The following is a 24,169-nucleotide window of genomic DNA, read 5'->3' on the forward strand; positions in this document are numbered from 1 at the left end:
GGGTGAAACGAGGATTGTGTAGACAAAAAAGTTGGGTTTGTTTGGGTTTCAAATGCATTTTTATCAAGAAAAATTCTTGATTTCCCTATCACTCTAACAAGAAACACCATATATTTCAATGCTCTATATATTTTACTCAAGATTAGGTAGTATAGATGTACAAAATATATTGAAATCCTACGAAAAGCTTAGAAGACGTATTTCTTTGAGCATGCGAGTTACATAATACAGCAGAATAGAATCCTTATTTCGCACTTCCGTGGCATTCGGCACCATCGAGTTTATAGCCTGATGCAGATCCGTAAAGTTCTGTAGTTTACATTATAAGCCATCCACATACATTCAATAATCAAGAGAAGTACTTACGCCGATGTTTCGCCAAGTGTTATTGTAGCTCAGCACAATAACATTCACCTTATCGGAGCAATTCTCTGAAATCTGGACAAAGGTGGTTTTCTCCGGAGTAATGCGCATTGTGACCTCGGAGTAATCGGAGTTATCCTTGGCGATCTTCATGCCCAAGATGATATCGCGTCGCGGGGCGAGGCGATTCCAGCTCGATCGGTAGAACTTCATCAATTTACAATGGAGCGCCATTATATTGTAGGTGTGCATCTCGAGTGCCATGTGCTTCATGGAAAAGTAGCCGTTTTCGATATAGAAACTAGCATCGTTCTCGGCAAAAATATTGATGTTCTTGCTGATAAATAACTGCAGAAGGAAGCATTTTAGATAGGAATACCCCCATTGTAGGCTTACCTGGCGCATTTGCCGAAAGTCTGATATGGGTTCCGCAATCTCCAGATATTTAACCGGGTTGGCCGTGTAACCTTTGCTCAGATCCGTCACATAGCCCTTAACTCCCTTGCAAGTGATGTAGAAAAATATGCGGACATGGAAGGTGTCCACGCATAGTATGATTTCATCAGGGCTGAAAACAAAGGAAAGTGAGGATATGGGTGGATTTGGATCTTTGCAAACGCACTTTTCCTCATTTGGCTGCATCGACCAATTGCGAAACGGAAAATGCTCGTACCGCTTGAAGGCCAATCCCAAAAGTCCCAGGCGATCCGTCTTGAACGTAATTCTATTGGTTGCTCTATCGATTACGGTTTCCTTGATGTACTTGGTTGTCCAGTGGGTGACTTCCACTTCGTTCATCTGATCAGTCATTGCTTGGGATTTTTCTGAGGCGACACTAGCTCGATCCGCCCTAACACTTAGCCGGATTCTGTCCCCACTCCTAGACATTTTACGCCTTCCTGTCTGCCCATCTGCTACATCATCCTCCTCCTTTAGGCCCAATTTTTTTTGCTTCTGTTTCTTGTCCTGCTCGTCGGGCTGAACCAATAGGTCGAGGGGTTTTTCCAGATACTTGGATTTAATGTTGTCAAATGTTTTCAGAACTTCGAGCGCAGTCGTGGGGTTAACAGGACCTTGTGCCGACTCATCGAAAGTTGCGGGGTTAACAGGACCTGGTTCCGCGTCGTCGTAAGGAATGGGATATCGGATGGGATCCACTTGTGGAAAGTAGGGGAACATGCGTTCCGGAGTCTTCTTCTGGGAATTATAGTTAAAATCCAATATTTTAATTTGACTAACGACTTCCTCTGCACGTTTGACCAAAGCCTTTGGGCCCTGTTTGGAAAATTCTCTTTTTTCATCCTGAAATTCCACGGGAAACTTAAACGATGAAATGATCCGGGGTACGCAATGTCTTTCCAGTGTTCTGATTTCCAGGTGGTTCAGTTTTTTCTGCATCTTGAAGTCCTCTATGGGAACCTTGACTGCTGCAACCGATCCGACCTTACTCTGTCTCAGGAGTGTCCGTAGACTAGGTCGAAATACGTTTGCAGAATCTCTGGAAACTGCACTGCCCAAATTAAGCGTACTCCCCCTACCGGCAAATTCCGAATGCCTAATGACACTTTGCTTGGTCGGCACCCAGAGGGATTCGCGTTTGTAGTCAGCCGGAACGAAATCCTGCTCCGTCATGAAATGGCAAACCACGGGCTCACTCCATTTGCAGAGATCCGCGGGCACTTGTAGGGTCACGATGAAATATGGAAGTTGGTCAACTTCCAGCTTGATCCTAGTGCCCCGGTAGGTCTCCCTGGTTTTCCTGGCTATACTCAAGCTCCGTACCGTATCCGTCTTAATGTCGGCCTTCATTTCTGTCAAGATGTGAACCACCCGTCCATCCTCGTGCAGGATGATGTTGAACTTCTCGAACTGAGTTTGATCAGGTCGTCGGATGAACATAATGCTGTAAATACCACCCAGCATGATGTGCTCCCTCAGATTTATCTGAATGAAAAAGAAATGGATATTTTGAGGCTTATATAGTTATCAGCTTGTTTTACTCACTTCGAACGGCTGCATATCCAAATGCCTTGGATGATACACCTCATCGAGATAGCCCAGGTACTGGCTGTCCTCCATTCTTAGGAAGTCTTCATAGATGTCTGGAAACATGCCTGTGGGAACCTCCGGAGGTTCCTTCGGCGCCTTTGGAATTATGATTTTCACCGCCTTGTCGGGATCAGTTTGCTTAGCCGCCTTGGCTGCCTGCTCCGTTTTCTCGGCGATGATCAGCATCATTTCCTCGTACTCTCGCCTCCTGGTTAACATCAGACTCAATGTCTCCTCTTGGATTTCGTGCTGCATGTGCCACTCGTTGATCACCGACTCCTCTATGTCGACTATCCCGGCGGTGGGATAATTGAGCGATGCTTTAACGGCTGTATCGAAGCTTTTGGCATTTTGCGAAATGTTATCAAAATCCGTGTGTAGGCTGCGAATAGTTACGCAATCTGTAAGAACGCTCTTCGGTATCTGCACTTCCACCCTCGTGGCACTAAACTCGGCCAGCATTACTGGCAATCTAATAAATATTCGGTGTTTTTACTAATTCAGAAAAGTGCATTCCTTTGGGTGTTACTTACTCCAGCTGTTCAAAAATAATTGGCACATTTCGCAAGCCCCACAAATCCATTCTCCAAGGGTTACAACTGTAGCGCCACACAGCAACCTGACCATCCTTGGATCTAGGGAATATAGAGGTGGTCAGACAATAAGCTATCCATTAGATGGGTGTGTACTGACTCCATATAAGTGTCTTGCATTCTCAATACTCGATAGGTTAGGCGATCGAAGAGGTCACCAATTTCCGTCTCGACTTCGGCGTAAACCTATAGTGAGTGGGCTTCCAGTTTATCTGAGTGATCTTAACTGCAAAAACCTACTTCAATCACATCCTTCTGCCGCTTTTCTGACATTCGCACCATTTCAGCCTCGTTGTCCAGCATTGCATCCATTTCCTTCAGTGCATCCAAGCACATTTGAACATTCTGGTCATAGTGTGTGCCCGGATTGTCCTTGTTGAGCATCATCAAACGCCGGGTCCTGTCCACCCTGAAGATATTCTGATTCAATATGGAGCGTTCGTCCACCGACAAGGTCCAGTCCATCGAGTTTTGCGTTTCAACGTCATCGTAAAACCGTATTTTGGAAATAAATGTTCGTACTTCGACGGGCAGATAGGGACGCGGCAACCCATCGCAACGCAAATGGTGCTCCCAGTGCTCCCGGTACATTCGTTCCACCTCCTGATCATAGAAGTCGCTCTGGGCACCTGCATCCCAAGGTTTTACAATTCTGCACAAATGTAGTTTTTCGTCCATTAATCGCTACTCACCCTTGACTAAGTCCGCACTCACTGTGAAATCATTGAGGCGGCTCATGTACTTGGCTTCCCGATCCATTACTTCATTTTCGGATATCAGAGGAAATCGGAGAATCGGATCCGCAACGGCCTTGACCGCGGGGGTACTTTTTCTTTTTACCATTGTTATATCGTATTTTATATCTCGGTAATGGTCGGCCTATTCCCTTCCCTTCGGCAGGGGAAGTTTGGACCTACTGATTTTGGCAAGAGTTATTTATAGTAGCTACTCTGTGCCTACTTGTTCCATTCATAATAAAAGCATTATAATATTATATAACATCGTTAAATATATATAAACTAAAATAGTGTTCAAATTTATAATGGGTATTTTTTATTACCTTAGTTTCAGAATTTCATATGCCTGTGTTTAAGTATTACAACATGTTATGCATAGAGTATGCAGTAGGGCTTAATTTAAGATTAATTATAAAATTTACCTATTGTCATACTTACTTAAGACAGATTGTAAATAAAAAGAGAAGAAAAAAAAAATATTTACAGTGGTGGAAAAAATAATAGAAACAAGAATCGCTCCTGCATGTAAAACAAAATTACTAATTAATATATGTATGTACGAAGTGTGTGTGGATAAACCGTTAGCACATAAGCCAATTTAGTGAATTGAATGCCCCGTCGATGCTCAGCAGTTATAAGAAATAAAGGATATACCACTAAATATTAAAATTACAACTATTTTTATAAGATAATTCATAATAATTACGTTTTTCTTAGTTTTAAGAGTTTTGTTTCTATTATTTTTTCCAAGCGCCAAAAATTAAGTTAATTATTTTTAGTTAATATAAAGATGAAAAAAATATTTTTGTTCCTTAATGTGAAATATACTTATATATGAATTTAAAAAAATAAAGATTAAAAAATATTACTTTCAATCAATGATTCAACCAACGTGTTTCTATTATTTTTTCCACCACTGTATATATATTCCTGTGTAAAGTAAAAATGCTCATTTCAACAAACAGTAAGATTTTCTCCTCTGGCTGAGATCCAGCAGCTGAATAATCCCATAATCTAATGGCAAACTTTGGCCGCAACTTGGCCAACTAGGTGGATGTGGGTGCGACGGACCGCCCCAATAAAGAGAAAAACGCAACTCCCCACTCCGCACAGCCGAATCTGAAAGATTTATCTTGGCCTTTGCTGCATTCGTGCCAAGAAAATGGCATATCAACCTGAGAGTGGAGAAAGTGTAGATGCAAAGCCGGGGATAAGAGCCAAAGTCGAGTAGACTCAAAGCCAACAGCCAAAAGGCACAAAGACAATAGCTCGTTTCCAATAAATTGATTAAATTTTATGTTGCATTGTGGGCTCCATTTACATACGAAGAGCATGTTACGTGGCATGTCAGGCCCGACGACCATCGACATGTCTGATCGATTACATTGATGAATGAATTTCAACAAGCCGTTCCAGCTTTGCTGGACGTCAAAGGAGCAGGACGACGACGTGGACAGAGTCTCCTCCACAGGCAGCAGCATTCCACGTCCGCCAAAGCCTGGATACGTAGATATGTGGATATCTGGCATCTGGCTTTGTTTATTTGTTGCAAGTTGTCTTTTATAAATAAATGTTGATCCCAACATGCAGCCATCGCAGTTGGTTACCAATTTAATGAAGTCGGCCCGGCCAAATTGCTTTGCATTTCATTCGCCTTTAGTGGCCAATAGTTTTGACACCTTTACCCTTAAGTGGGCCCCTACTTACTACTCAATATCAATTGATCCCCTTTTTCGTCTTGGGCTAAAATGACGAGCAAATCACTTGGCTGCCATGCAATCATTCAATTATAATTTGCAGCCAGCGAACGAGTTGCAAGGTCTACTGCGAAGTCACTCCGCAAATAACAACGATTTCGTATTTCCAACAATTGGATGACTTGCCACGTAGCTCTACGGATTGTTGCAACTGGCAACTGGCAACTGGCAACTTGCAACTTGGCCAGCTAACGAGTTCGGCCAGCAATTTTCGTCCCCCAATCGAATCGAATCCAATCCGCGGCGATCCCAAATTGCTAGCGCGCAACTAAATCGAAATAGAAGAGCTAGTCAGCTTCCCGCTCCGGGCAAAAATAATTGACATCTGTATAAGTCTGCCATTTGAGCTGGCGGAGTCGGGGCAGCCGGAGGAGCACTGGATAACAAGTGGCCAAGTTGTGCTGTCCGCGAGTTTGTCGTTGTCTGCCAGCCGGTCTGTCTGTCCATTTTTCACCTGCACTCCGATTGAATTTCAGCTCTGATAAATTATACCTAAGGTGATGCAGTCGCACATAGTGGGAAAGATCCATATATGTGCAGCTATATTACCGAAGAATTTTAGCTAATGCGGAACCTAACAGCTATCAACTCATTAAAGGGTTACTTTTTTAGCACTTATACACTTTTTATTGCAAATTATAATGCATTTTATTAACTCATTTTGGTAAGAAAGAAGAAAATATAAGTTGAAGAGAGGAAGCCACTTAGTGACTTGCCCCAATGACCGGTGCACCGGTGGACCTGCCCCTTAAAAATTAGGCGGCGCTTTCTAATCGATGTCAAACGGTGGCCGGCAAGATGTTGGCATGTAAATGTTGACAGCAACATGTTTACCGTTCGCCGCTGTTTAACTTGGTAAGACACCCCTCCCCTGCCCCTAATCGCGTTTTAACAATGTGAAAACTTTTGGCATTTACATGAGAATTGTAAGCGCAAACAATTTGGATTTTTTGTATCTTTTCCCCTTTTAGACCCAAAAACACAGTATGAGCGTAGAATTTGTCCGGCAAAAACGAGATGCAGCTGCTGTTGCTGTTGTTGCTGTTGCTGCTGTTGTTGCTGTGGCCATTGTTGTCCGTCTTGATGGTTGAGCAACAAATTGAGTCTAATTAATTTTCAGCAAACTGCAAAGACTGAATACATTGTCTTCCTTCATAGCCGAAGAAAACTCGGGGCTAATTAGCATTTTCAATAGAATGGTTTTTAAAGGAGTTTCTCTAACCGAAGGTTAGACATCATAATTTTATTTCAAAAATTTTACGACTTAAAAAATTTGTTTTTACTTGTTTGCAATCAATTATAAAAAAAGGCTTTACCCAGGAGGATTAGATTAAAATAAGCATTATTAAATATTTATAAATAATAATTGTTTTTAATAATTTTTAATAAAATAATAAATAATAAATATTTCCTTGTATATAAACCAATTCCGAATATTTGGTTAAACAATAAAAAAAACGTATATAACGAAACAATTGTGACTTTTATCTACAAATTTCTGCAAACATTTAAAAGTATTCCAACTATTATTGCAGGGTATTAAAAGTGCTGCTATGCACCCTCCATTTGACCACATCCATTGGTTCGTCCTAACGGCAGATAAATGTTTGAACAATGCACTGCCAAAATGTAAAAAATACCACTGCTGGAAATAAATAGTCGAGTTCTCGAAAATCTATGCAAAGCGACATCAAAAGACGAAACGGCCATTTATCTAATGCCTTAGATATGCAAATCAGCCAAATTCTTGGCTTTGCCGGCTCCCAGTTGATTGGCTGCCTCCATAAGCTCTGCTTAATTGTTGCATTTCCATAAAATGTGATCTTTGTTCGGGCGTTGCAGCTACCTCCAAAGGAAAGTGAGCGTGGAAAGTGGAAAAATGCATATACATGCAGCCGTTTATGACGGCTTTTTGGGTCTCTGTGTCAGCGAAGGGCTCATTTTGGTGGGAACTAAACTTGGCTGCCACTCCAATTGAAACTCGAATTGGAGCGAAACAGTTGCGGCCGCCAAATTGACTTCTCGTGTCGACTGTTGCATGCCACACCCAGGCTGCGCAGATATCGCCTGACAGCCGGCTATCCGCATTCGCAATCCCCATTCCGGCATCCGGATAGCTGGCCCATGGTATCGGTATCTGGCTTATATGCTGCACTGGCCAATGGCCAACGCCGGTGGCGAAAACTCAGCACTCGACTGGTCTTATCAATGGACAGGCGACGCTGACAGGCGACAATTTGCATGGCGACCAGGGGATCTGAACTGGGATCAAAGAACACTCATTACGAATGCGACAATCGCCAACGGACGGTTGCAAGTTGCGAGTTTTGAGTTTTGAGTTACCAATGTGATGCACTGAGCGAAGTAAGTAACCAAGAAATACTTTCAATTTGACTTGATTGTAGCTTAAGTCCCAAACAATTAAGAGTAATATATTTGCTATACTATCCAGTCAACTTCCCTTATATCATTTTAATTTAATTAAATTATTAAGTAGGTTGCAAGTTGCGAGTTTTGAGTTACCAACGTGATGCACTGAGCGAAGTAAGTAACCTAGAAATACTTGCAATTTGACTTGATTGTAGCTTAGGTCCCAAACAATTAAGAGTAATATTTTTGCTATACTAATATCCAGGCAACTTCCCTATATCATTTTAATTTAATTAAATTATTAAGTAGGTTGCAAGTTGCGAGTTTTGAGTTACCAACGTGATGCACTGAGCGAAGTAAGTAACCTAGAAATACTTGCAATATGACTTGATTGTAGCTTAGGTCCCAAACAATTAAGAGTAATATTTTTGCTATACTATCCAGTCAACTTCCCTTATATCATTTTAATTTAATTAAATTATTAAACAGAGAATTTCCAGCACTAAGCTTACAAAAGAAAAAAAAATAAAAGAACCAAGCCAAATACAGCTGAAATCGATGAGTTTTTTTGTGTTAATCTGTAATGTAGGAGTTATCTTTATAGGGTATATACATCAGTCAATGTCGTGACACTTCCGAGCTGCCTTCCTAAGAACAAACAAATATCTTTCTTCGATATAGAGCCGTTCTTTCTACTTGTCTGGAAAATAATAATTAACTTTACGATAATATTAAGTGGTAGCAAGTAGGTTGCCCTTATAAAGAGCTACCTACTTGGGTAACCCCATCAAAATGTTTTTGCCACTCTTCTTGGTAACTATTCTCATAAGTGGAGGCCTAGGAACTCCAGTCCGTTCTCGTCCCGAATATCAGAAGGACGATTATTATACCTATGAAGAGATACAGGACTACCTAAAAGGACTAGCCGAAAGCTATGCTAACCGAGTGAAATTGACAAACGTTGGAAAATCCTACGAGAACAGGAACCTGACCACCATTACCATATCAAACGGAGATGGGCGGAAAGACAAGAACGTAATCTTCATAGATGCCGGATTTCATGCCAGAGAATGGCTAACTCATACGACAGCCCTAAATGTCATTGATAATTTGGTTGTGAACTTCGAAGAGAACAAGCGATTCCTGCAGGACTATGACTGGATTATTTTACCCTTGGTGAACCCAGATGGCTACACATACTCGCGATCCGGAAAGAAGTTCACTAATGAAACAATTTACTGCCCACTCGCCTATACTGAAGATCATGAAATCAAATGTTGGCGAAAGAATCGCGAACCCAACAAATACCGATGCATTGGCACCGATCTCAACCGCAACTTCGGACATGGATGGGGTAAAGGAGACGCCTCGAGTGATCCCTGCGATTCGACATTCAAGGGTCTTTCCAAATTCTCGGCATCGGAGTCCCAAGCAGTGAGAAGAGTTATTCTCGACCTGGCAAACTCCGGACGTGGCGTTTTGTACCTTTCGCTTCATTCCGCTGTGGGCAAAATTCTGTATCCATGGGGATCCGAAGAGTAAGCATTAGAAAATATGTGTCTTAGAGCAGTTCTAAATCGAACCTGTTTCAGAATCAAGGCTAAGAACTACAAGGAGCATGAGGAAGTGGTCCAAGCAGGCATAGATGCCATGGCCAATGGAAACTTTCAGTTCCCCTCAACTTACAAACAAGGTCCTTCCTATAGCCTCTACCTTGCTGGTGGAGACTCCAGTGACTATGCCTATGAAGTTGGATTTCCCCTATCACTCACTTGGGAGCTTCCGGAACTACGAGGCAACTTGAATTTCAGATTCCATCCGCCAACGTATCTTATTGGGGAACTTGTGGATGAAACCTGGATTGGTATAAGCGCCGTTGCAGAAAAAGTCATGGAGAAGTATCCAAAGCAGTGGAATTTTTTTAGGACACATGGCAAATATTGATAAAAATATATATTATGGTATTCTCTGGAATATCGGAAGTAAATGTTTCTGATGCTATTATTGATACGTTGAAGCAAAGCTATTTTAAAAAATGAAGAAAATCCATAAGCCAAGAAACATTTTTTCAGTGCCCCTGCCCCGCCCCCTAGAATAGATACTCCTTCGGTTAGCGGGGCGTATGAGTAATATCAGGTCATCATGGAAGCGGCAAGACATTGCCGCAGCTGCATTCCAGCCCGCACCAAGCCAAAACAAAATGAAATGCAAATTTTGAGTGCCCCATGCAGCTGGAACTGCAGTTGAAACTCGAATCGAAAATCGAGCTGGATGTCGAACGGAAAACTGGACTTGGGCGTGGAGTCCAGCGGGGAATGGAGATCGCAATGACGTGGCCGGATTGGTTTAAAATAAATGTTATTATTTCGATAAGTTGGCGTGTTTTTGCGGCTGTGCCCACATTTAATTATGCCACAAACCGGACAGCGAAAAAAGCGAACGGCAACCAAAATCAATATCACTTCGTGCCGCGTTTTTAATGAACAATTGTCGGGGCACACAGTTTTAGCACATTGTAAATAAGCAATTGAATTGCCGCTGGAGTGGCGTTGCAAGCTCTAAGTGAGTGGTACGAGTGCAGCGATATCTGCTCTCTGATCCCAAAAAATGAAGCAGAAATATAAAAGACACAGGCGCGAGCCTCTCGACAGTCGTCGCCCCCATTTGGGCTGCATTTTGCAGGCTGTTCGTTTTAATCAAATTCGCATTAACAACAGCAAAGGCTGCAACTGCAACAACTGCAACAACTGCAACACCAACTGCAGCAAATGCAGCAATTTTAGCGCAGCTGCAGCAAAGCAGGCAAGTCACAACTTTGTATGAGACACGCCAATAACTTGGCTCTCCAATCGGGTATAATGGACCAAGCGCTACCCTTGGGGGGTCCAGATGTGTATACCTATGAATACCTATTATTATTAAAACTAAATGCAGCCAATCTGGTATAAAGCTATACCATATATTTCCTCAAAGGCAAGTCTCGTGCTTGTATAAGAATTATTAAAGAAAGTAGGTATTTAAAGTATCCACAGCTTTTCCTATACAAAGTAATATCAGTAATATATCAGTAAAAATGTTGAAAATAATACCTTTACATTTTAGTATTAACTCTTGTAGAAAATAGCAGCAAATCGATAAAAGCTTTAAGTGACACTAGTTCGTAGGTGATAAAATTACTTTTCTGATTCCCGCATATCCAGCAATCCCTCATTATTTTGGCTCATAGTTTCATGATCGATGGTATCGTTCCTAACTGATATCTACCTCCACGGAACCAAGTTGGTCGATTGAATCGATCCCTGTCGACGTTCAGTTATGGATCTCTATAGTTTTTGCCTCGGTACACGCCCCAAAAAGCAAGAACAATAGTCGCCCGCTTGGACAAGTTACCAAAAATAGACCAAAGCCAACTGAAATGGGCCTGCAGCTCAGACGAAGAAAATGTTATGAACAAGCTCGGCGTGGTTAGTCGGTAACTGCCGATAATTGCTGTGGTTTTATGGTAGAGAGTAATTCTTACACATATATAGAAAATAGCTGAAGTGCAATGCGCTTTGGACATTTACGGCGATGGAAAAAACCGGACCGAAAGGCACCGATAATTGAAAATGTAGTTCGAATGCGTTTGGCGATAATTTGCATGCCCAAGGTTGACGCCTCTAATTGCAGGCAAAGAAATCCGCTGGGCGGTGCATCTAATTGCGGCTTATGCCGTTCCGAATGCAGCTTCGTTAAGCGGACCTGACAGTTATTGCAACGTGCCACGCCCCACAATAAACCCGTTCGCCTAGGACGCAGCACTTGGTCAGGCGGATACTGATAAGCCAGTTGGCCGGACTTGGCTGGTAGGTACATAGGTAGGAAATCGCGATTCGCGGCCGCATGTGGCAGTGCAATTTATGGGATCAACAGACCCGTTAGTGCCAAATTACAAATGGGCCTGTGGCAGCCAAGTGCACAACAGACGTGGCAATAACCAACAAGACATTAACCCTAAGCAGCCAGTCGCGGCGCATGCCTCGATGCCTCCGACGCCTCCGATGCCTCAGATACCCCGATGCAGCGATACCTCAACTGCCCGCATTCCTCCATGCCCCAAAGTCGGTGCCCCAGCTGCAGTGCGTCCTGGCCGCATATGCTCCATCGCCCAATAATTGCCAGCCTCAAATCTGCTGCCCGCCTTGCACTCGGCCAAATTTATGGCTAGCTGCATGTACAAGAACCAAAGGATATTGAACAAAAATGAAGTGGAAGGTGCACTTATAGCTCACTATTGGAGTATATAACAACTAACAAAATATTTAATAAATTATTAATCAGTTTTTTTAAAAAGCAGCAGGAAGTATATATACCTATGTACAAATTTGTTTTATAAATGTTCGTCAGTACAAATGAGATCTTTTCAGTTATTTTGGGTAAAAATCTGGAAAATCTTTTAGATCTAAGCCTGGAAAACGCAATGTGGTTAGTTATCAATATCTCTCAGAAAATTCCAGTCATATTTGCCGAGTGCAGTTGCACACAATCTTTGGCGAAGCCTGTGGCGATTTGGCCAGATACGAGTGCAGTTGCAGTTGCAAGTTCGAGCTGCGGCGATCCAGCGGATTGCCAGAACGTCAGAGCGACGGACGGGTTTGCTGGCCACAAAAGCATAAAACAATAAAGTTGGGCGCTGCGCAAAGAATAATCGCATAAATCATGCGGACTCGCGGCGGCGACTAAACTCCACTAACGGCAACGAGGCTAAAACTCCGTACCTCCGCAAGAAGCTTGAGCGGCACAGTGGCTATAAAGCGATTGGATTGTAGATATTGCTTGTGATACTGACACACAGATTGTGTGCTTAAAAATAAACTATTATTGCAGTATTTAATTTTACATTTCCTTACTGAAATTGAACCACTGAGGAGCATCGCTTAATGTGCAATAGCTTTGTAAAACATCCATGAAATTACGCGATTAAATAACCAGCATAAAACAGATTATACCAGTACTTTCGGAACTGTGTGATATACTTGCTCTGCCGATGTAGTCCCATTGATCCATAGAGCTTTACAAGTCCATGAGCCACAACTTTAGGATTCTAACTTAAGCTGTCGGCTCAGTGATTTTGGAAAATATGAAAACTAGATGGGCAGTGGAGCAGCGCTAATCCGCGTTGACATCTCGGCCGTTGTGCCTGAACCGCTTGGCCCACTGTGCCACAATGCAGCGGCAACACTTTTCTTGCCTTAAGCCAAATTTATAGCGATCTAAGTAGGTATAAAGCGCTCATTTTGTGGCAACAACAGCAAATGTGCAGCGACGACGACAGCGGCGACTTCGTTACGTTTTCGAGGAGTGGCCAACAGGAGTGCGGCTATTGTTTTGGCCAAAAGCCTCCAAGAGAAAACCCCCCGAATCTCCTTTATCTCCTGCTATTGTTTTTGCCTTTGTAATTTCTTTATCCCGTTGGCAGTTTGGCTCTCTTTGGCCAAGAACAATAGAAATGCATTGCACGAAAGCCGCCAGGAGAGAGCGGGCCAAGAAAGAGAGCTCAGGCTGAAGTTAAAGCCCAAAAACCTGCGGCTAGTCCAAAACCGTTGACATGCACAGGAAACAATTAGGGTACGTTCCTCAATCCGACAGCAATATCGTGGTGGTGCAAAACAATATTTCAGATTTCGATTTTTCGGATTTAATAATAACAATCTTCGTTAATAATAAAGGATCAAAATAAATAGTATTAATTAGATAATAAAAAACAATATTTGTATAGCACATAGATTTTTTTTTTTTTTTGTTTTAGCTTTTTATTTATTATTTAAAATCTGTAGCTCATAGATGATAACAATATATTTAATATAATTATATATTAACATATATATTTAATATAGGATATTTGCTTTGCTTATGCGGTAAATGTTTTCTCAGTGTTTAGAAAGCGGGCGCGGTTGCATGTGCAACCAAAAGGGGGCGGGTCGAAAGGCGGCTAAAATAGGGTTCCTACCTCTGCTCACTCGTGCGCGATTTAAAAAGAACTTCTTCCTGGTACTTTCAGTTCGTTGTGGTAAGCAGTTGGCCAACACTCAAGGGGACGGGGAGGGGGTCAGTGGATAACTGGGACAAAGTTTGGGCCAACCGAAAAAAGAATCCGCTTAAGTCACAGCACTACAATCAAAATCTTTGCAAAAAAGGTTTTTTAATTTCAAATGATCTTAGTTAACTTGCTTTTGGAAACATTTTTTTAGTTTATGGCTACTAAAGTTGTTCTGACAAGCACTTATATCTTCCTAGATGTTTGAATCCCCAATAACAACGAATTGATGACCAACAGCTTGGCCAAAGACAAGCAGGAATTCCTTTTATTTGATTAGCTCAGCGAGAAGCCCACACTCCCGGCTCGAACCCAAACAAATGGCTTTCTAATTCCGGCCAATGGGGGTCAGTTTGCACAACTTGGAGCAGAGAAAAATCGAGAAAATCAGCCATTAATCACTTGCTATGACAAAATGCAAACCAAGGAAATGGATCGAATCCTTTGGAGGGCGGGAGGTAAAAAGTGGGGTATCGGGGTGTTAGACAGGTCCAACTGGTTTAATGCCGCTCCATCGCCTGCTCCTCCTGCACGCCCCCCCATCCTTTCCAGCTCCTGCTCCTGCTCCTGCCACTCGGCTCATTATTATGCGCGCATTGTGCGTGGAAAGGCAACAGGAACTGGGCATTGCACATGGGCATAGGAATTTCAAAGGCCCAGGGCCCAGACCAAAAACTTGAAGCGTGCTCCGATTCTCAATTGCTGGCAGTATGGCACGGCATGGTGCATATGCCTCCAGGGACAATTCATGCAGCTGACCGGCGGGCGAAGGGGCAGCAGGGGGCTCACTTGGCGGAATCGTAAAAGGAAGCCAGTCTGGCAGAACTGCAAGCTCGCAATTAAACAAAGCCCCTGCTGCAAAGACAACGCATCCCGGTGGCAACGTGTCGGCATTGCATGTTCCTAGTTGCAGCAGCAACAGCGCAGAGGCAACAACTCCGCCGCAAAGGACTCGAAACGCATTTCCGCCGACGCCGCCGACGTCGTTGCATTTTGCATTTTATGCAAACATCGCCTATCGGACCGATCTCGTTTCGACTTTGGGCGGAGACCAGCTCCATCCCCATCTCCATTGGCCAAATGTGGTCTTGTCATATTTAGTTGGCAGAACAAAGCGTTCGCCATAAACGCTTGCAAATCGCCCGCAAACCGCTGGGGAAACGCTATGCTCACTGAACAGGCTGCATTTTAAAGCGTTTTTAAACGCCAACAAAACGGAACACAATCGCATAACTTTAGAAAGGGAAGGATATTTGCATTTAGACGTTTTTCACTGGGCAATCTAGAGGAATGGAGCTCCAAGCTCACTTTCTATCACAAACTTTAAGTGTAAAATGCTTTACGCAAGTTAATTACCAATCGATGTTAGATGCAAAACAGACTGATTACAATAAAGTGTTGTTTTTGAGGCACTTACATGTTACACAATGTTAAAGTATAAAACGCCTACACTGTTGTCAACCCCGATTTCACTGCTTTTGACCTATAAATCCTTTTGGCCCGGGTTGAAGCCAGAAATTGCTCAACCGCAGCACCATTTTCCCAAAAACCCAGCGGTTGCCCCAATTTGGTAAAAGAAAAAAAAAACTGGATAGGAACTGAGGGGTGGTGGAAACTCACTCGTCGTGTCCACAATGCAAATGAGGTCCTTTCGGCGATCCTGGACACTGGAGCCTTGAACAGCTCCATCTCCATCAGAGCCTCATCATCCTCGTCGCTGCGACAATTTAACACACAAATTCAGTGAAGCGTCAACTTGGGCAGGCATAAATTTACAAAATTCACCGCTGCCAACTCTCCCTCGCCGATATGTGTTTTAATTTTCCTTTTTCTTTCAGTTTTTCCTTGCCATTCTCGTTTTTTTGCTGTACGAGCCAGTGAAGCGAAAAACTTTACAATCCATCAAATTAATGGAGCAATGTGTCACGAGGAGCCCTCTGGAGCTGATTCCCTGCACTTCGGACTGACAAACCGAGTGATACTGCTCCTCTCGTTCCTGCTGCTGAAATGTCATCAACTTGAAATTGTAAATCAAGCAAAAATTGATTGAACAAAGCGCTGCGCTTGAGGAGCCAAAAGGACTGAACAATGAAGTTAAAGGTCCGGGAAATGGGATCCGTGGAGAAAAACCAAGGGGACCGACACTCTGACAATCTGCTGAATAGATTTGCGCACAGATTATGCACTCCCACCTTTCAGATGCCACAACAAACATCTTTGAGTGAGAAATCGAGGCTTTGTGGTGCAACTAAGCGGTGGCACTGGAAATAGGCGTTCAACATTGGAGGTTTGGTCTTTCACCAACTCAATTTTAAAAAGTATTACAAGTTATGAAGTGCATTGATGGATAATGTAGGAAATAAACGAATCAACATAAATGTAGATCAAGTTATAACATATGTTACAATCGTGCTCTATATAAGAAAATACTTCAGATTAGAGGCGCTGCTTCCTAAGTGCAGCCAGTTTTTGTTTTTAATTTCAAGAAGAAAGTATACAGGGTAAGACTGAAACCGATCGTTAAATCATAAAGTCGCGTGCGACTGCAATCTGTCAAAAATGTGTCCAGTCAAAAAAATAGCCCTCTGGCTGTGACAAAACTTTCGAACCTTTCACCTGGAACCCGATAGTACGAAATACAATTAACACAGATAATGTGCCGCTGGGTCAGCCCACATGGCACCACATCACCACGTCCACGTCCACGTCCACGTCCACGTCCAGCGAGGAGTCGAAAGGCCTCAGAGAAGTGTCCCCACCTTGTCCAGGGAACTTGGCAACTGGGAAACTGGGCGCTTGGCTGCCTGGGACCACCTTTCACTGCACAGAAGTGGCTTTAATGCAGTTTCCTGGGCAGCGCGGCGATGGCATAATGAAAGTCCTACGCCACGGCCATGGGTGAAAAACTTTCGCAAATATGCAAATCGTCCCACTGCCATTTGCACGTACAAATGTAACGTACATTTTATAGACTTATCACGCGACACGCGGCCGACGAGAGCGGTCCATAAATCTAAGCGATACGCGCCCCATTGCCGCCCACTTGCAACTTGCCACTTGCGATTTGCAGTGCTGCTGCTGCTGCTGTTCATATCGCAGTTACTGTTCAGCACTCAAAAAAATTAGGCACGATTTCATTCAATGCTGCAAAACTTATGTCAGGGTACAATGTATTAAATATTATTTTCAAAAATGTTCAATGGTTTGTGCAGTAGTAATGTAACAAAAAATATATCTAATGATGAATGCTAGTTTAAAAATAATTTAATTGTAGCTGTATATGCCCTCAATTGTGTTCATAAAAAATGTTTAGTTATTAATATATATTAAATGCCCTAAAAGCCAATACTGCCACTAATCATTGGTGTCTTTTTGTTACAAGTAGTTTTGCAATTATTGTAAATAAATATATATACAAATTGTAGAAAGAAGGATGGGTAGGTAGGGTACTTTTAAAGCTTTGAGAATGCTTTAAGTCGGCGTTAATATTTAAAGAGATTTTTTCCCAGTGTGATGTTTGTGCTTCTGCCTCCGATTTCGCCTTTTGCTGATGTCGACGTCGTCACGAGTGGCAACAATTAATTTTCATACGCAGACGCAGTTGGCCGTCGTGGCTGTGGAGCTGTGGAGCTGAGGAGTTGAGGCCACTCTGGCAGGACTGAGAGCTGGATCCGCAGACATGTGGACGGGAGGCCCCAGAAGTCAGACTGGCTGGCAGGGAGCGGATGCAGTTTCGGATGCAGTTTCAGAGTCTTCGACAGAGGCGACAAACAAATTGCACATCGATGCGACTGAGAAGATGTCGACTTGTGGCATTCTAGGAAAATAAATTTAAATAAACGCAAGCTCCCCTTCCCGTACTTTGTTTTCCTCCTTTCTCAGAGGACAAAGCGATAGCGAATGCGAATTGAAAATGCAAATTTGCGCGAAAATAAAATCAAGTGAAGTGGCAGAAGCAGAAGCAGAAGCAGCAGTATAAAGTGCTGAGCGGAGAGTAGTGAAGTGGCTTGGAGTTGGGGCCACAAGTGTTTTAACAATGTTTGCATGGCGCATTACGTGATTTGGCCTCCGCCCACGCCCGCCGGCTCATCCTCCACCCAATCCTCCCACTTGGCTGCTCCTTGCGTGTTAGCACCATGTTTAAATTTGAATAAAACGCAATGCGAGGACAGCGAAAACAATGCGATCCTACTCCGCAGATCAGGTGATTCCGGAATACACTATAATTGGGAAGTTTTCATCATTTCAGCCTTTTTCAACATAGGAAGTTTAGAGGAAGTTTCCCTCTAACAAATCTAATATCTTGAGATACCATTGACATTATAGTATAAGTTTAAGGCATCTATCTCGTTTTTTTATTTGTTATGGCCACTGATCAAGCCAGGTCCCTTAGCAAAGTGGAGCTACCCTGTTGTGGGCACAGTATACCGGCGATAAGAGCATCGCAGCGAAGTGGGTGTTGCTGACGGTCCCATTGACGCCTCCGCCTTCGTCCCAGCCTCCTACTGGCCATCATCGCCTCGGCACTCAGCACTCCGCACTCCGCACTCCATGCTGTGGACTCCAGCACCACCAGCGTCCTCCTCTCAGGAGCGACACTTTCCGAGGCTCTGGGCGTAGATAACATTCTTGGCCGGCGACATTTTGCATGTCTGGGGCTTCCTTCGCGTCGAGAGTCGATAAATTAGCGCATGCATCTTCATTTCGAAGGCTGGGAAGTGCGCATTAGAGCCGGTGAAAGGCTTTAGCCGGGGACCTCGGGCCAAGTCAAGAACAATGGGCACAGGATGGCCACAACGCCGCAACGTGCTCCTTTTCCGCTCCGCTGCTGAGTCATTATTAGAATCTGCAGCTGCGATGGCACCGGCGGCTCAAATCCAATTACAATGCCAAATCAGCGGGCACACACACAATGGTTAGGGATTGCTGGTGCCCAGGTCGCTCCGAACCTGAATCCAGTCGCCTCCACTTCGATCGGCAATTTGGTCCTAGCTGCGGACATGGCCGAAAGCCGCTGGCGAGCATTGTCCACTCTCTGTGGGCCTTTTTGCTTTATTATAGCAGCGCTTATACAGATTAGAATAAATCAACTTGTCCCCCCGCGCAACGCTAGACCCGTTCTGCTCTCGTTTTGCCTGTCCGGCGATCGGAAAACACTACCGGCAACAACAATCTAAACTGGCCAGTTGGATGTCTGCAGCTGCCTTGGGTTCTGCAGAGGAAAAAACACGGGTAATTTACAACATAAACTTGAAACATTTTGAAACCTTTGCAAAAGCGGGCGTTGGAACAGTGCTAAATTAATTAAGTTGCTTTAAATTTAATTTAAAATTTTAGAATTGATTCTCAGACTATTGGAAAACGTTTACATGCTTGTGGCTTTTTGTTCCAGTGTAGTATCTGCAGTCCAGACCCTGGACTGACCACCCTGCTCCCCAGGTAGTTGGCCCCATAGCTGGTTCCCCATTAACTGCGCACCGACCAAAAGGATGTTGGCGGAGATAAGCAGGCAAATAAGTTGGCTTACGCTAGAAAAGGAATTAATAATGCAGAAATGATGGGCTGCACTTTTCAGCTTGCAGTTGGCCGGAGGACCGGACTTTTGGGTCCGGAAATGCGAAGTGCATTGGGTAATGGAAAATGTATAACAACACCAGCCAAATGATCTTCGGAGGAACTCGCAATTGGAGCTGCAAGGTGTCCATTTAGCAAGGTAAAATATAAAACAACATTGAGGGAAAAAAATATAAAAAGAATCTACGAGCAACGAGTATAACTACTAACTCCCAACTTAAACACACAAGCACTTCAAGCAAAGTGTCGTCGAAGGTCAGAGTTGTTGAAAAAACTGTTTACAGCTTTATAGCCCTATTTAAACTTCTTTGTCAGCCCAAGTCCAACTCCAACTCCAAAGCAACCTTGAGGGTAATGGTCTGTCCAGTGCATCGGAGAACATAAACTCCAACACTTGACCAACAAACGGTGGCCCCAAGCAAATCCCACAAATTAAACGCATTCAAGTGCAAGATGCAGGAATTTTGATTGGGTCAACCGAGTCGGAGGACTCCGCGCGGTAGCTGAAAAATGCCATAACAAAATGTGTCAAGTGCCAGACATAAATGCCTAAGTAAGAGAGCTCCGAGAAGCGTAGAGAACGGATCCCGAGATTGGGGAACAATGATGCCGTTCGGCATCCTCCTGCTTGGCTCCCTGGCCTGCGGCCCTTTTGCTGTTTGCGGATCGAATCGCATCGAATGGGAGCGGGCTGGATCGCCCTGGATCCTTGAAACAATAAATTTTCGGTGCGTCACTTTTTGTTTGCTTCGCCCGTTGGCAGGCTTCCAATTAAAAATGCGCAATTGGGCTTTACGGGCTAGCCAATCGCTGGGACTTGTACTTATTTGTAAGTTGCACGCATGCTGCTCCAGCTCTTTTTTCCCATTCCGAAGCCAACGGTCCTTTCTGAGTTTCCATTAATTTACATAAAAATATCTTAATTGCGAGCCAGCGACAGCGGCAACCCGATGCGATTCGATTTTTTGCGCCTATCAATGCGATGTCATGTCGCCGACGCCCTGAGCTCAGAATCCTCCAAGTGTACACTGAAAGAAATGAAAATACCTACGTTTACAAAGGAGAAATAAATAAAGTACAGTACGCCTCTAGCTTGTATATGCAATAAGTACACTCAAAATAATTACATAAATGGCAATAAGCCCTTTTTCTCTAATTTCGCTTTTTCTCACTTTGCATAAACGTATATTTTATATTAAATTTATAGCAATAACAAATATTTGCAGATTATAGTTTCAGATTGTAGCTTAAGGCAACATAATTCGAAATTTCAAAATTTCAATTTTAACACACGAGTATTTCCGAAAAATAAATGAATCAAATTTAGAGATCAGAGTGATCTCTCCTCCTTTCTGAAAAATGAGTATCCACGTCAAGATCGCCATCTCGATCCACATGGCATCCACTTCCACGGGGCAGCAACATATGTCGGGCGACACTTGCAACCTGCCAGTTGCGGAGCATCCGATGTCCTCCGTCCTGCGTCCGCTGTCCAATGAGTCCGCCGACTCCGCCGACTCCTTTGTCCATGCATAATCGCTGATAAATGCGGCTTTCGGTGCTGCAGAAATGATTTGTTGATAATTAATGCAGTCGCCTTGGGTGGGGGCAACAAAAAATGGGGGACAAACTGCCCGAAACCCGTTTGCCGCATGCCGCATGCCGCATGCCGCTAAAGAAAAAATTGTATATATAAGAACAGCAGCCAGCAATTTGTGCCCCTGTTGTTGTGGTTCTTGCTGTTGCAATCAGGCCTTAAAGGCAATCAACGCACAGTAATTCATGCCGCCTGACAGCACCAGCTCCATTCTCCATTCTCCAGACTCCAGGCTCCAAGCTCCATCTCCAGATCCCAGTGCCCAGTTCCCATTCCAATCCAAAATAAGCCAAGTGAAAATTGTTTCCTACGATTTTTCTGCGCCTGCGTCACGCAGTTAATTGTAAATAGTGGAAGGGGCGGGGAAGTGGGAGGTGGGGCCAACATGATCGCAATTAATGGGGCCAAAGTTAGTCGGCTGCTTAATCGTGGACACTTGATCAATTTGGCACGCAACGCGATCGGTAAGGAAAAAATTAGGGACCAAAGGGGAAAAGCGGGACAAAACTGAAACTTCAAAAAAAAAAACTAGAAAACAAATTACAAGCACTATTACATTAGTCAGAAATAACAGAGCAATAATCAAGTTCACCGACTATCAGATACCCCTTACTCAGATAGTGGAAGATATTCTAAAGTTTGGGCGTGGGGGTCATGTAGTTAGAATAGGCGTGGTTTGGAACTAAATGACAATTGAAACAATTGATTTTAGAATAACAGTTAATCAATCTAATATTAAATCTTCTGAAACAAAGTACAGCTGAACCTAATTATACCCGTTACTCAATACTAGATTCGTTGAAAAGTATGTAACAAGCAGATGGAAGCGTTTCCGATCATATAAAGTATTCTTGATCTTATTATGTTTTCCCCAATTTCTACTGATATTCCAGAAAATATTGAAATTCCTCGTTTGCACTAGCTTCCACTAGCTGAGTAACGGGTAGCTGATAGTCAAGCAACTCTACTAAAGCAGTCTCAAAACGGGTGCATATTAGAACAACATAAATACAACTCTGTTGATGTCGCAACCCTGGAAAAGGTATTTAAAACTTCAACTAGGCAGCCCTGGAAGCTCCTAATTTACATGTTTTATTTCAAACTCTGTTCAACGTCATTCTGTTTAATTGTGCAATTTCGAACATGAATGTGAACAAAGCCAGAAGTGAGATGACTACGATGTCCGAGCAAGTGTGCAAGGATGCGGAGCAGTGGAAAAAAGGCATCCAGAATGGTCAGGCGGCCATGAGGCAGATCCGGACCATAAATCTTAAGCTGTTCAGCACGGAGAATCAGCTCAACAATGCGGACTCGCGTAAGGAGCTCCAGACCACGGAGAAACGAATCAACCAGTTGTACCAACGCCTCCAACGTCCCCTCGCCACGATAGGCCAAATCTTTAAGAACCTGACCGAGATCAGGGACAACACAGCCAGGATGTTGAACCGCTTGACCCTTTTTTTGGACGACGATTCACTGGCGAAGCACATGATAACGCCCAAGCTCGACAGTTCCAGGCTTCTGGCGATGCTGCAGTTCCTGAGCCGCCGCTACGATGCCGAATGGGAGGTCAAGGAGATGGTTGTGAGTAAGTTGCTTCCAATTTTCCTATATGCAAGTGGTTATCGCAGCGTTATAGAACACTGTACTAACAGCAAAGCAGGGCTTTTAATGCCATCATTTAGAAATACGTATCATAGTCGTTTTTCAGTCTACAAAAATATGCATAATTGAATATCCAATCCAATTCTTTGTACTCCCCTAGCCAATTTCATTGAGTTTTACATTTCTCCTTCGCACTAACACATCTGAGTTCACAGTATCTGAAGATCGGGCAACTAAACTATAGCCTTCTCTCCCGATTTTGAATCGTTACTTGTTCCTTGCAGACGACTTGGAGAGCATCAGCAACTCCTACGAGATGAACCTTGTGATGGATTGCTGGAGCATTTGCAGTCACGCAGGTGGTCAGGAGTTCTCCAAAAAGATGCGCGAATATTACCTGATCATTGATCGGCGGCAACCTTGGGTGAAGTTGACCTAAAACGAAGAAATATACTACTTCCGGGATACATTTAAATGCATTAGACTAGGAAACACACGTTACGTTTTGAATTTGATGTTAGTTTTATTTGAAAAATTGTTTTTTAGTTTGTATTTGTTACCGCCTGTTTGCCAAACAAATCTATAATCTGTAAAGAAATTACAAAAAATTTGTTGTTCCTTCTTTGTGTCGTTTTTGCTTTGCACATTTAAAATTTGACCCATTTTTTGACCTTTGCTATTTGCTCATCGATTTTGCTCTTGTTCCGTTTCTGACTTGGTAGCAAAACAAAACTTAATTGTAATTTTACTACAACAACATTTTGTTTTTGCCCTTTAATTTAATTGTATATATTATATAATATGCAATTCTGTAGCTAGATTTTGACATTCATGTTCTCGTACAAATCTCGATATATATTTGTATATATATAGTGTGTGTATGGTGTCTATAACATGCGCCCTTTTGTTTTATAAACAAATATCTGTCCTCACTTGAAATTGCTCCACGTCCTTCGATTTTGGGGACTTTGTTCTGTTTTCGGGATTCATCGATCGGATATCCTCGAAACTAATTTATCTTAATAATTGCATACTAGGCTAGGCTAGTAAATGTTTTCCTCGACAACGCTTAATGCACTTTTTTGTTTGTATTTTCCTTGCTTTGTGGTTTTTCTGCTTTTTGTTGTTAAATTTTAATTAGTTCTCAAGCCTTAAACTTGTCCTAAATTAACTTTACAATGAACGTGTATAACTTTTAGTCGCTCGCATTTCCTCAACTTAATCTCCAAGTGAATTGTGGTTGTCCTTAGTTTAATCTAATCCGTATTTAGAAAATGTTCAACTCGTAAACTGAGTTTTGTTTATTAAAAAACTGTTCCCATTTTGGTTTTAAATCCATATCCATATATTTTTTCTTTTGTTTTCTTTATTTTTTTGTTTTTGTTTGGTTTGGTTTGCTATGAATGCTTGTTGTCAATTGTTGCGGTAAATGTTTCGAGTTGCTTTTC

The 24,169-nt window shown here is 42.9% G+C and overlaps 3 protein-coding genes across 3 annotated transcripts; 2 read left to right on the forward strand and 1 right to left on the reverse strand.

The window, feature by feature from the left end:
* Window positions 1-126: 126 nt before the first annotated feature.
* Window positions 127-3,877, reverse strand: LOC6546147. The gene is made up of 10 exons (XM_001973527.3): window positions 3,698-3,877; window positions 3,246-3,634; window positions 3,106-3,191; window positions 2,946-3,047; window positions 2,368-2,884; window positions 1,476-2,307; window positions 986-1,436; window positions 760-931; window positions 367-711; window positions 127-309 (listed from the first exon to the last, which is right to left on the reverse strand). Exons 1-10 carry the CDS (start codon window positions 3,846-3,848, stop codon window positions 178-180), a joined length of 3,177 nt encoding a protein of 1,058 aa, XP_001973563.2. The 5' UTR covers window positions 3,849-3,877; the 3' UTR covers window positions 127-177.
* A 4,784-nt stretch (window positions 3,878-8,661) lies between these two features.
* LOC6546148 (carboxypeptidase B) lies at window positions 8,662-21,055 on the forward strand. Its single transcript, XM_026976403.1, has 3 exons — window positions 8,662-9,407; window positions 9,462-9,618; window positions 20,897-21,055. The coding sequence occupies exons 1-3, from the start codon at window positions 8,662-8,664 to the stop codon at window positions 21,053-21,055; spliced, it is 1,062 nt and encodes a 353-aa protein (XP_026832204.1).
* Window positions 21,056-22,050: 995 nt separating this feature from the next.
* LOC6546225 lies at window positions 22,051-23,494 on the forward strand. Its single transcript, XM_001973531.3, has 2 exons — window positions 22,051-22,704; window positions 23,006-23,494. Exons 1-2 carry the CDS (start codon window positions 22,260-22,262, stop codon window positions 23,158-23,160), a joined length of 600 nt encoding a protein of 199 aa, XP_001973567.1. The 5' UTR covers window positions 22,051-22,259; the 3' UTR covers window positions 23,161-23,494.
* The last annotated feature ends 675 nt before the right edge of the window (window positions 23,495-24,169 follow it).

The sequence above is a fragment of the Drosophila erecta genome, unplaced genomic scaffold (genome assembly GCF_003286155.1).
Source record: "Drosophila erecta strain 14021-0224.00,06,07 unplaced genomic scaffold, DereRS2 tig00000021-arrow-pilon, whole genome shotgun sequence".
NCBI lineage: Eukaryota > Metazoa > Arthropoda > Insecta > Diptera > Drosophilidae > Drosophila > Drosophila erecta.

Bases quoted from the DNA above. Each gene is read 5' to 3' on its own strand.
- LOC6546147 (XM_001973527.3), bottom strand. From the start codon at position 3,848: ATGGTAAAAAGAAAAAGTACCCCCGCGGTCAAGGCCGTTGCGGATCCG. The intron at 1,437-1,475 runs GTCCTGTTAACC...AGTCGGCACAAG, and splicing joins TTACGACGACGCGGAACCAG to GTCCTGTTAACCCCACGACT. The intron at 712-759 runs GTAAGCCTACAA...TTCCTTCTGCAG, and splicing joins ACTTTCGGCAAATGCGCCAG to TTATTTATCAGCAAGAACAT.
- LOC6546148 (XM_026976403.1), top strand. From the start codon at position 8,662: ATGTTTTTGCCACTCTTCTTGGTAACTATTCTCATAAGTGGAGGCCTA. The intron at 9,408-9,461 runs GTAAGCATTAGA...AACCTGTTTCAG, and splicing joins TATCCATGGGGATCCGAAGA to AATCAAGGCTAAGAACTACA. The intron at 9,619-20,896 runs GTTGGATTTCCC...ATCCACGTCAAG, and splicing joins CCAGTGACTATGCCTATGAA to ATCGCCATCTCGATCCACAT.
- LOC6546225 (XM_001973531.3), top strand. From the start codon at position 22,260: ATGAATGTGAACAAAGCCAGAAGTGAGATGACTACGATGTCCGAGCAA. The intron at 22,705-23,005 runs GTAAGTTGCTTC...TGTTCCTTGCAG, and splicing joins GGTCAAGGAGATGGTTGTGA to ACGACTTGGAGAGCATCAGC.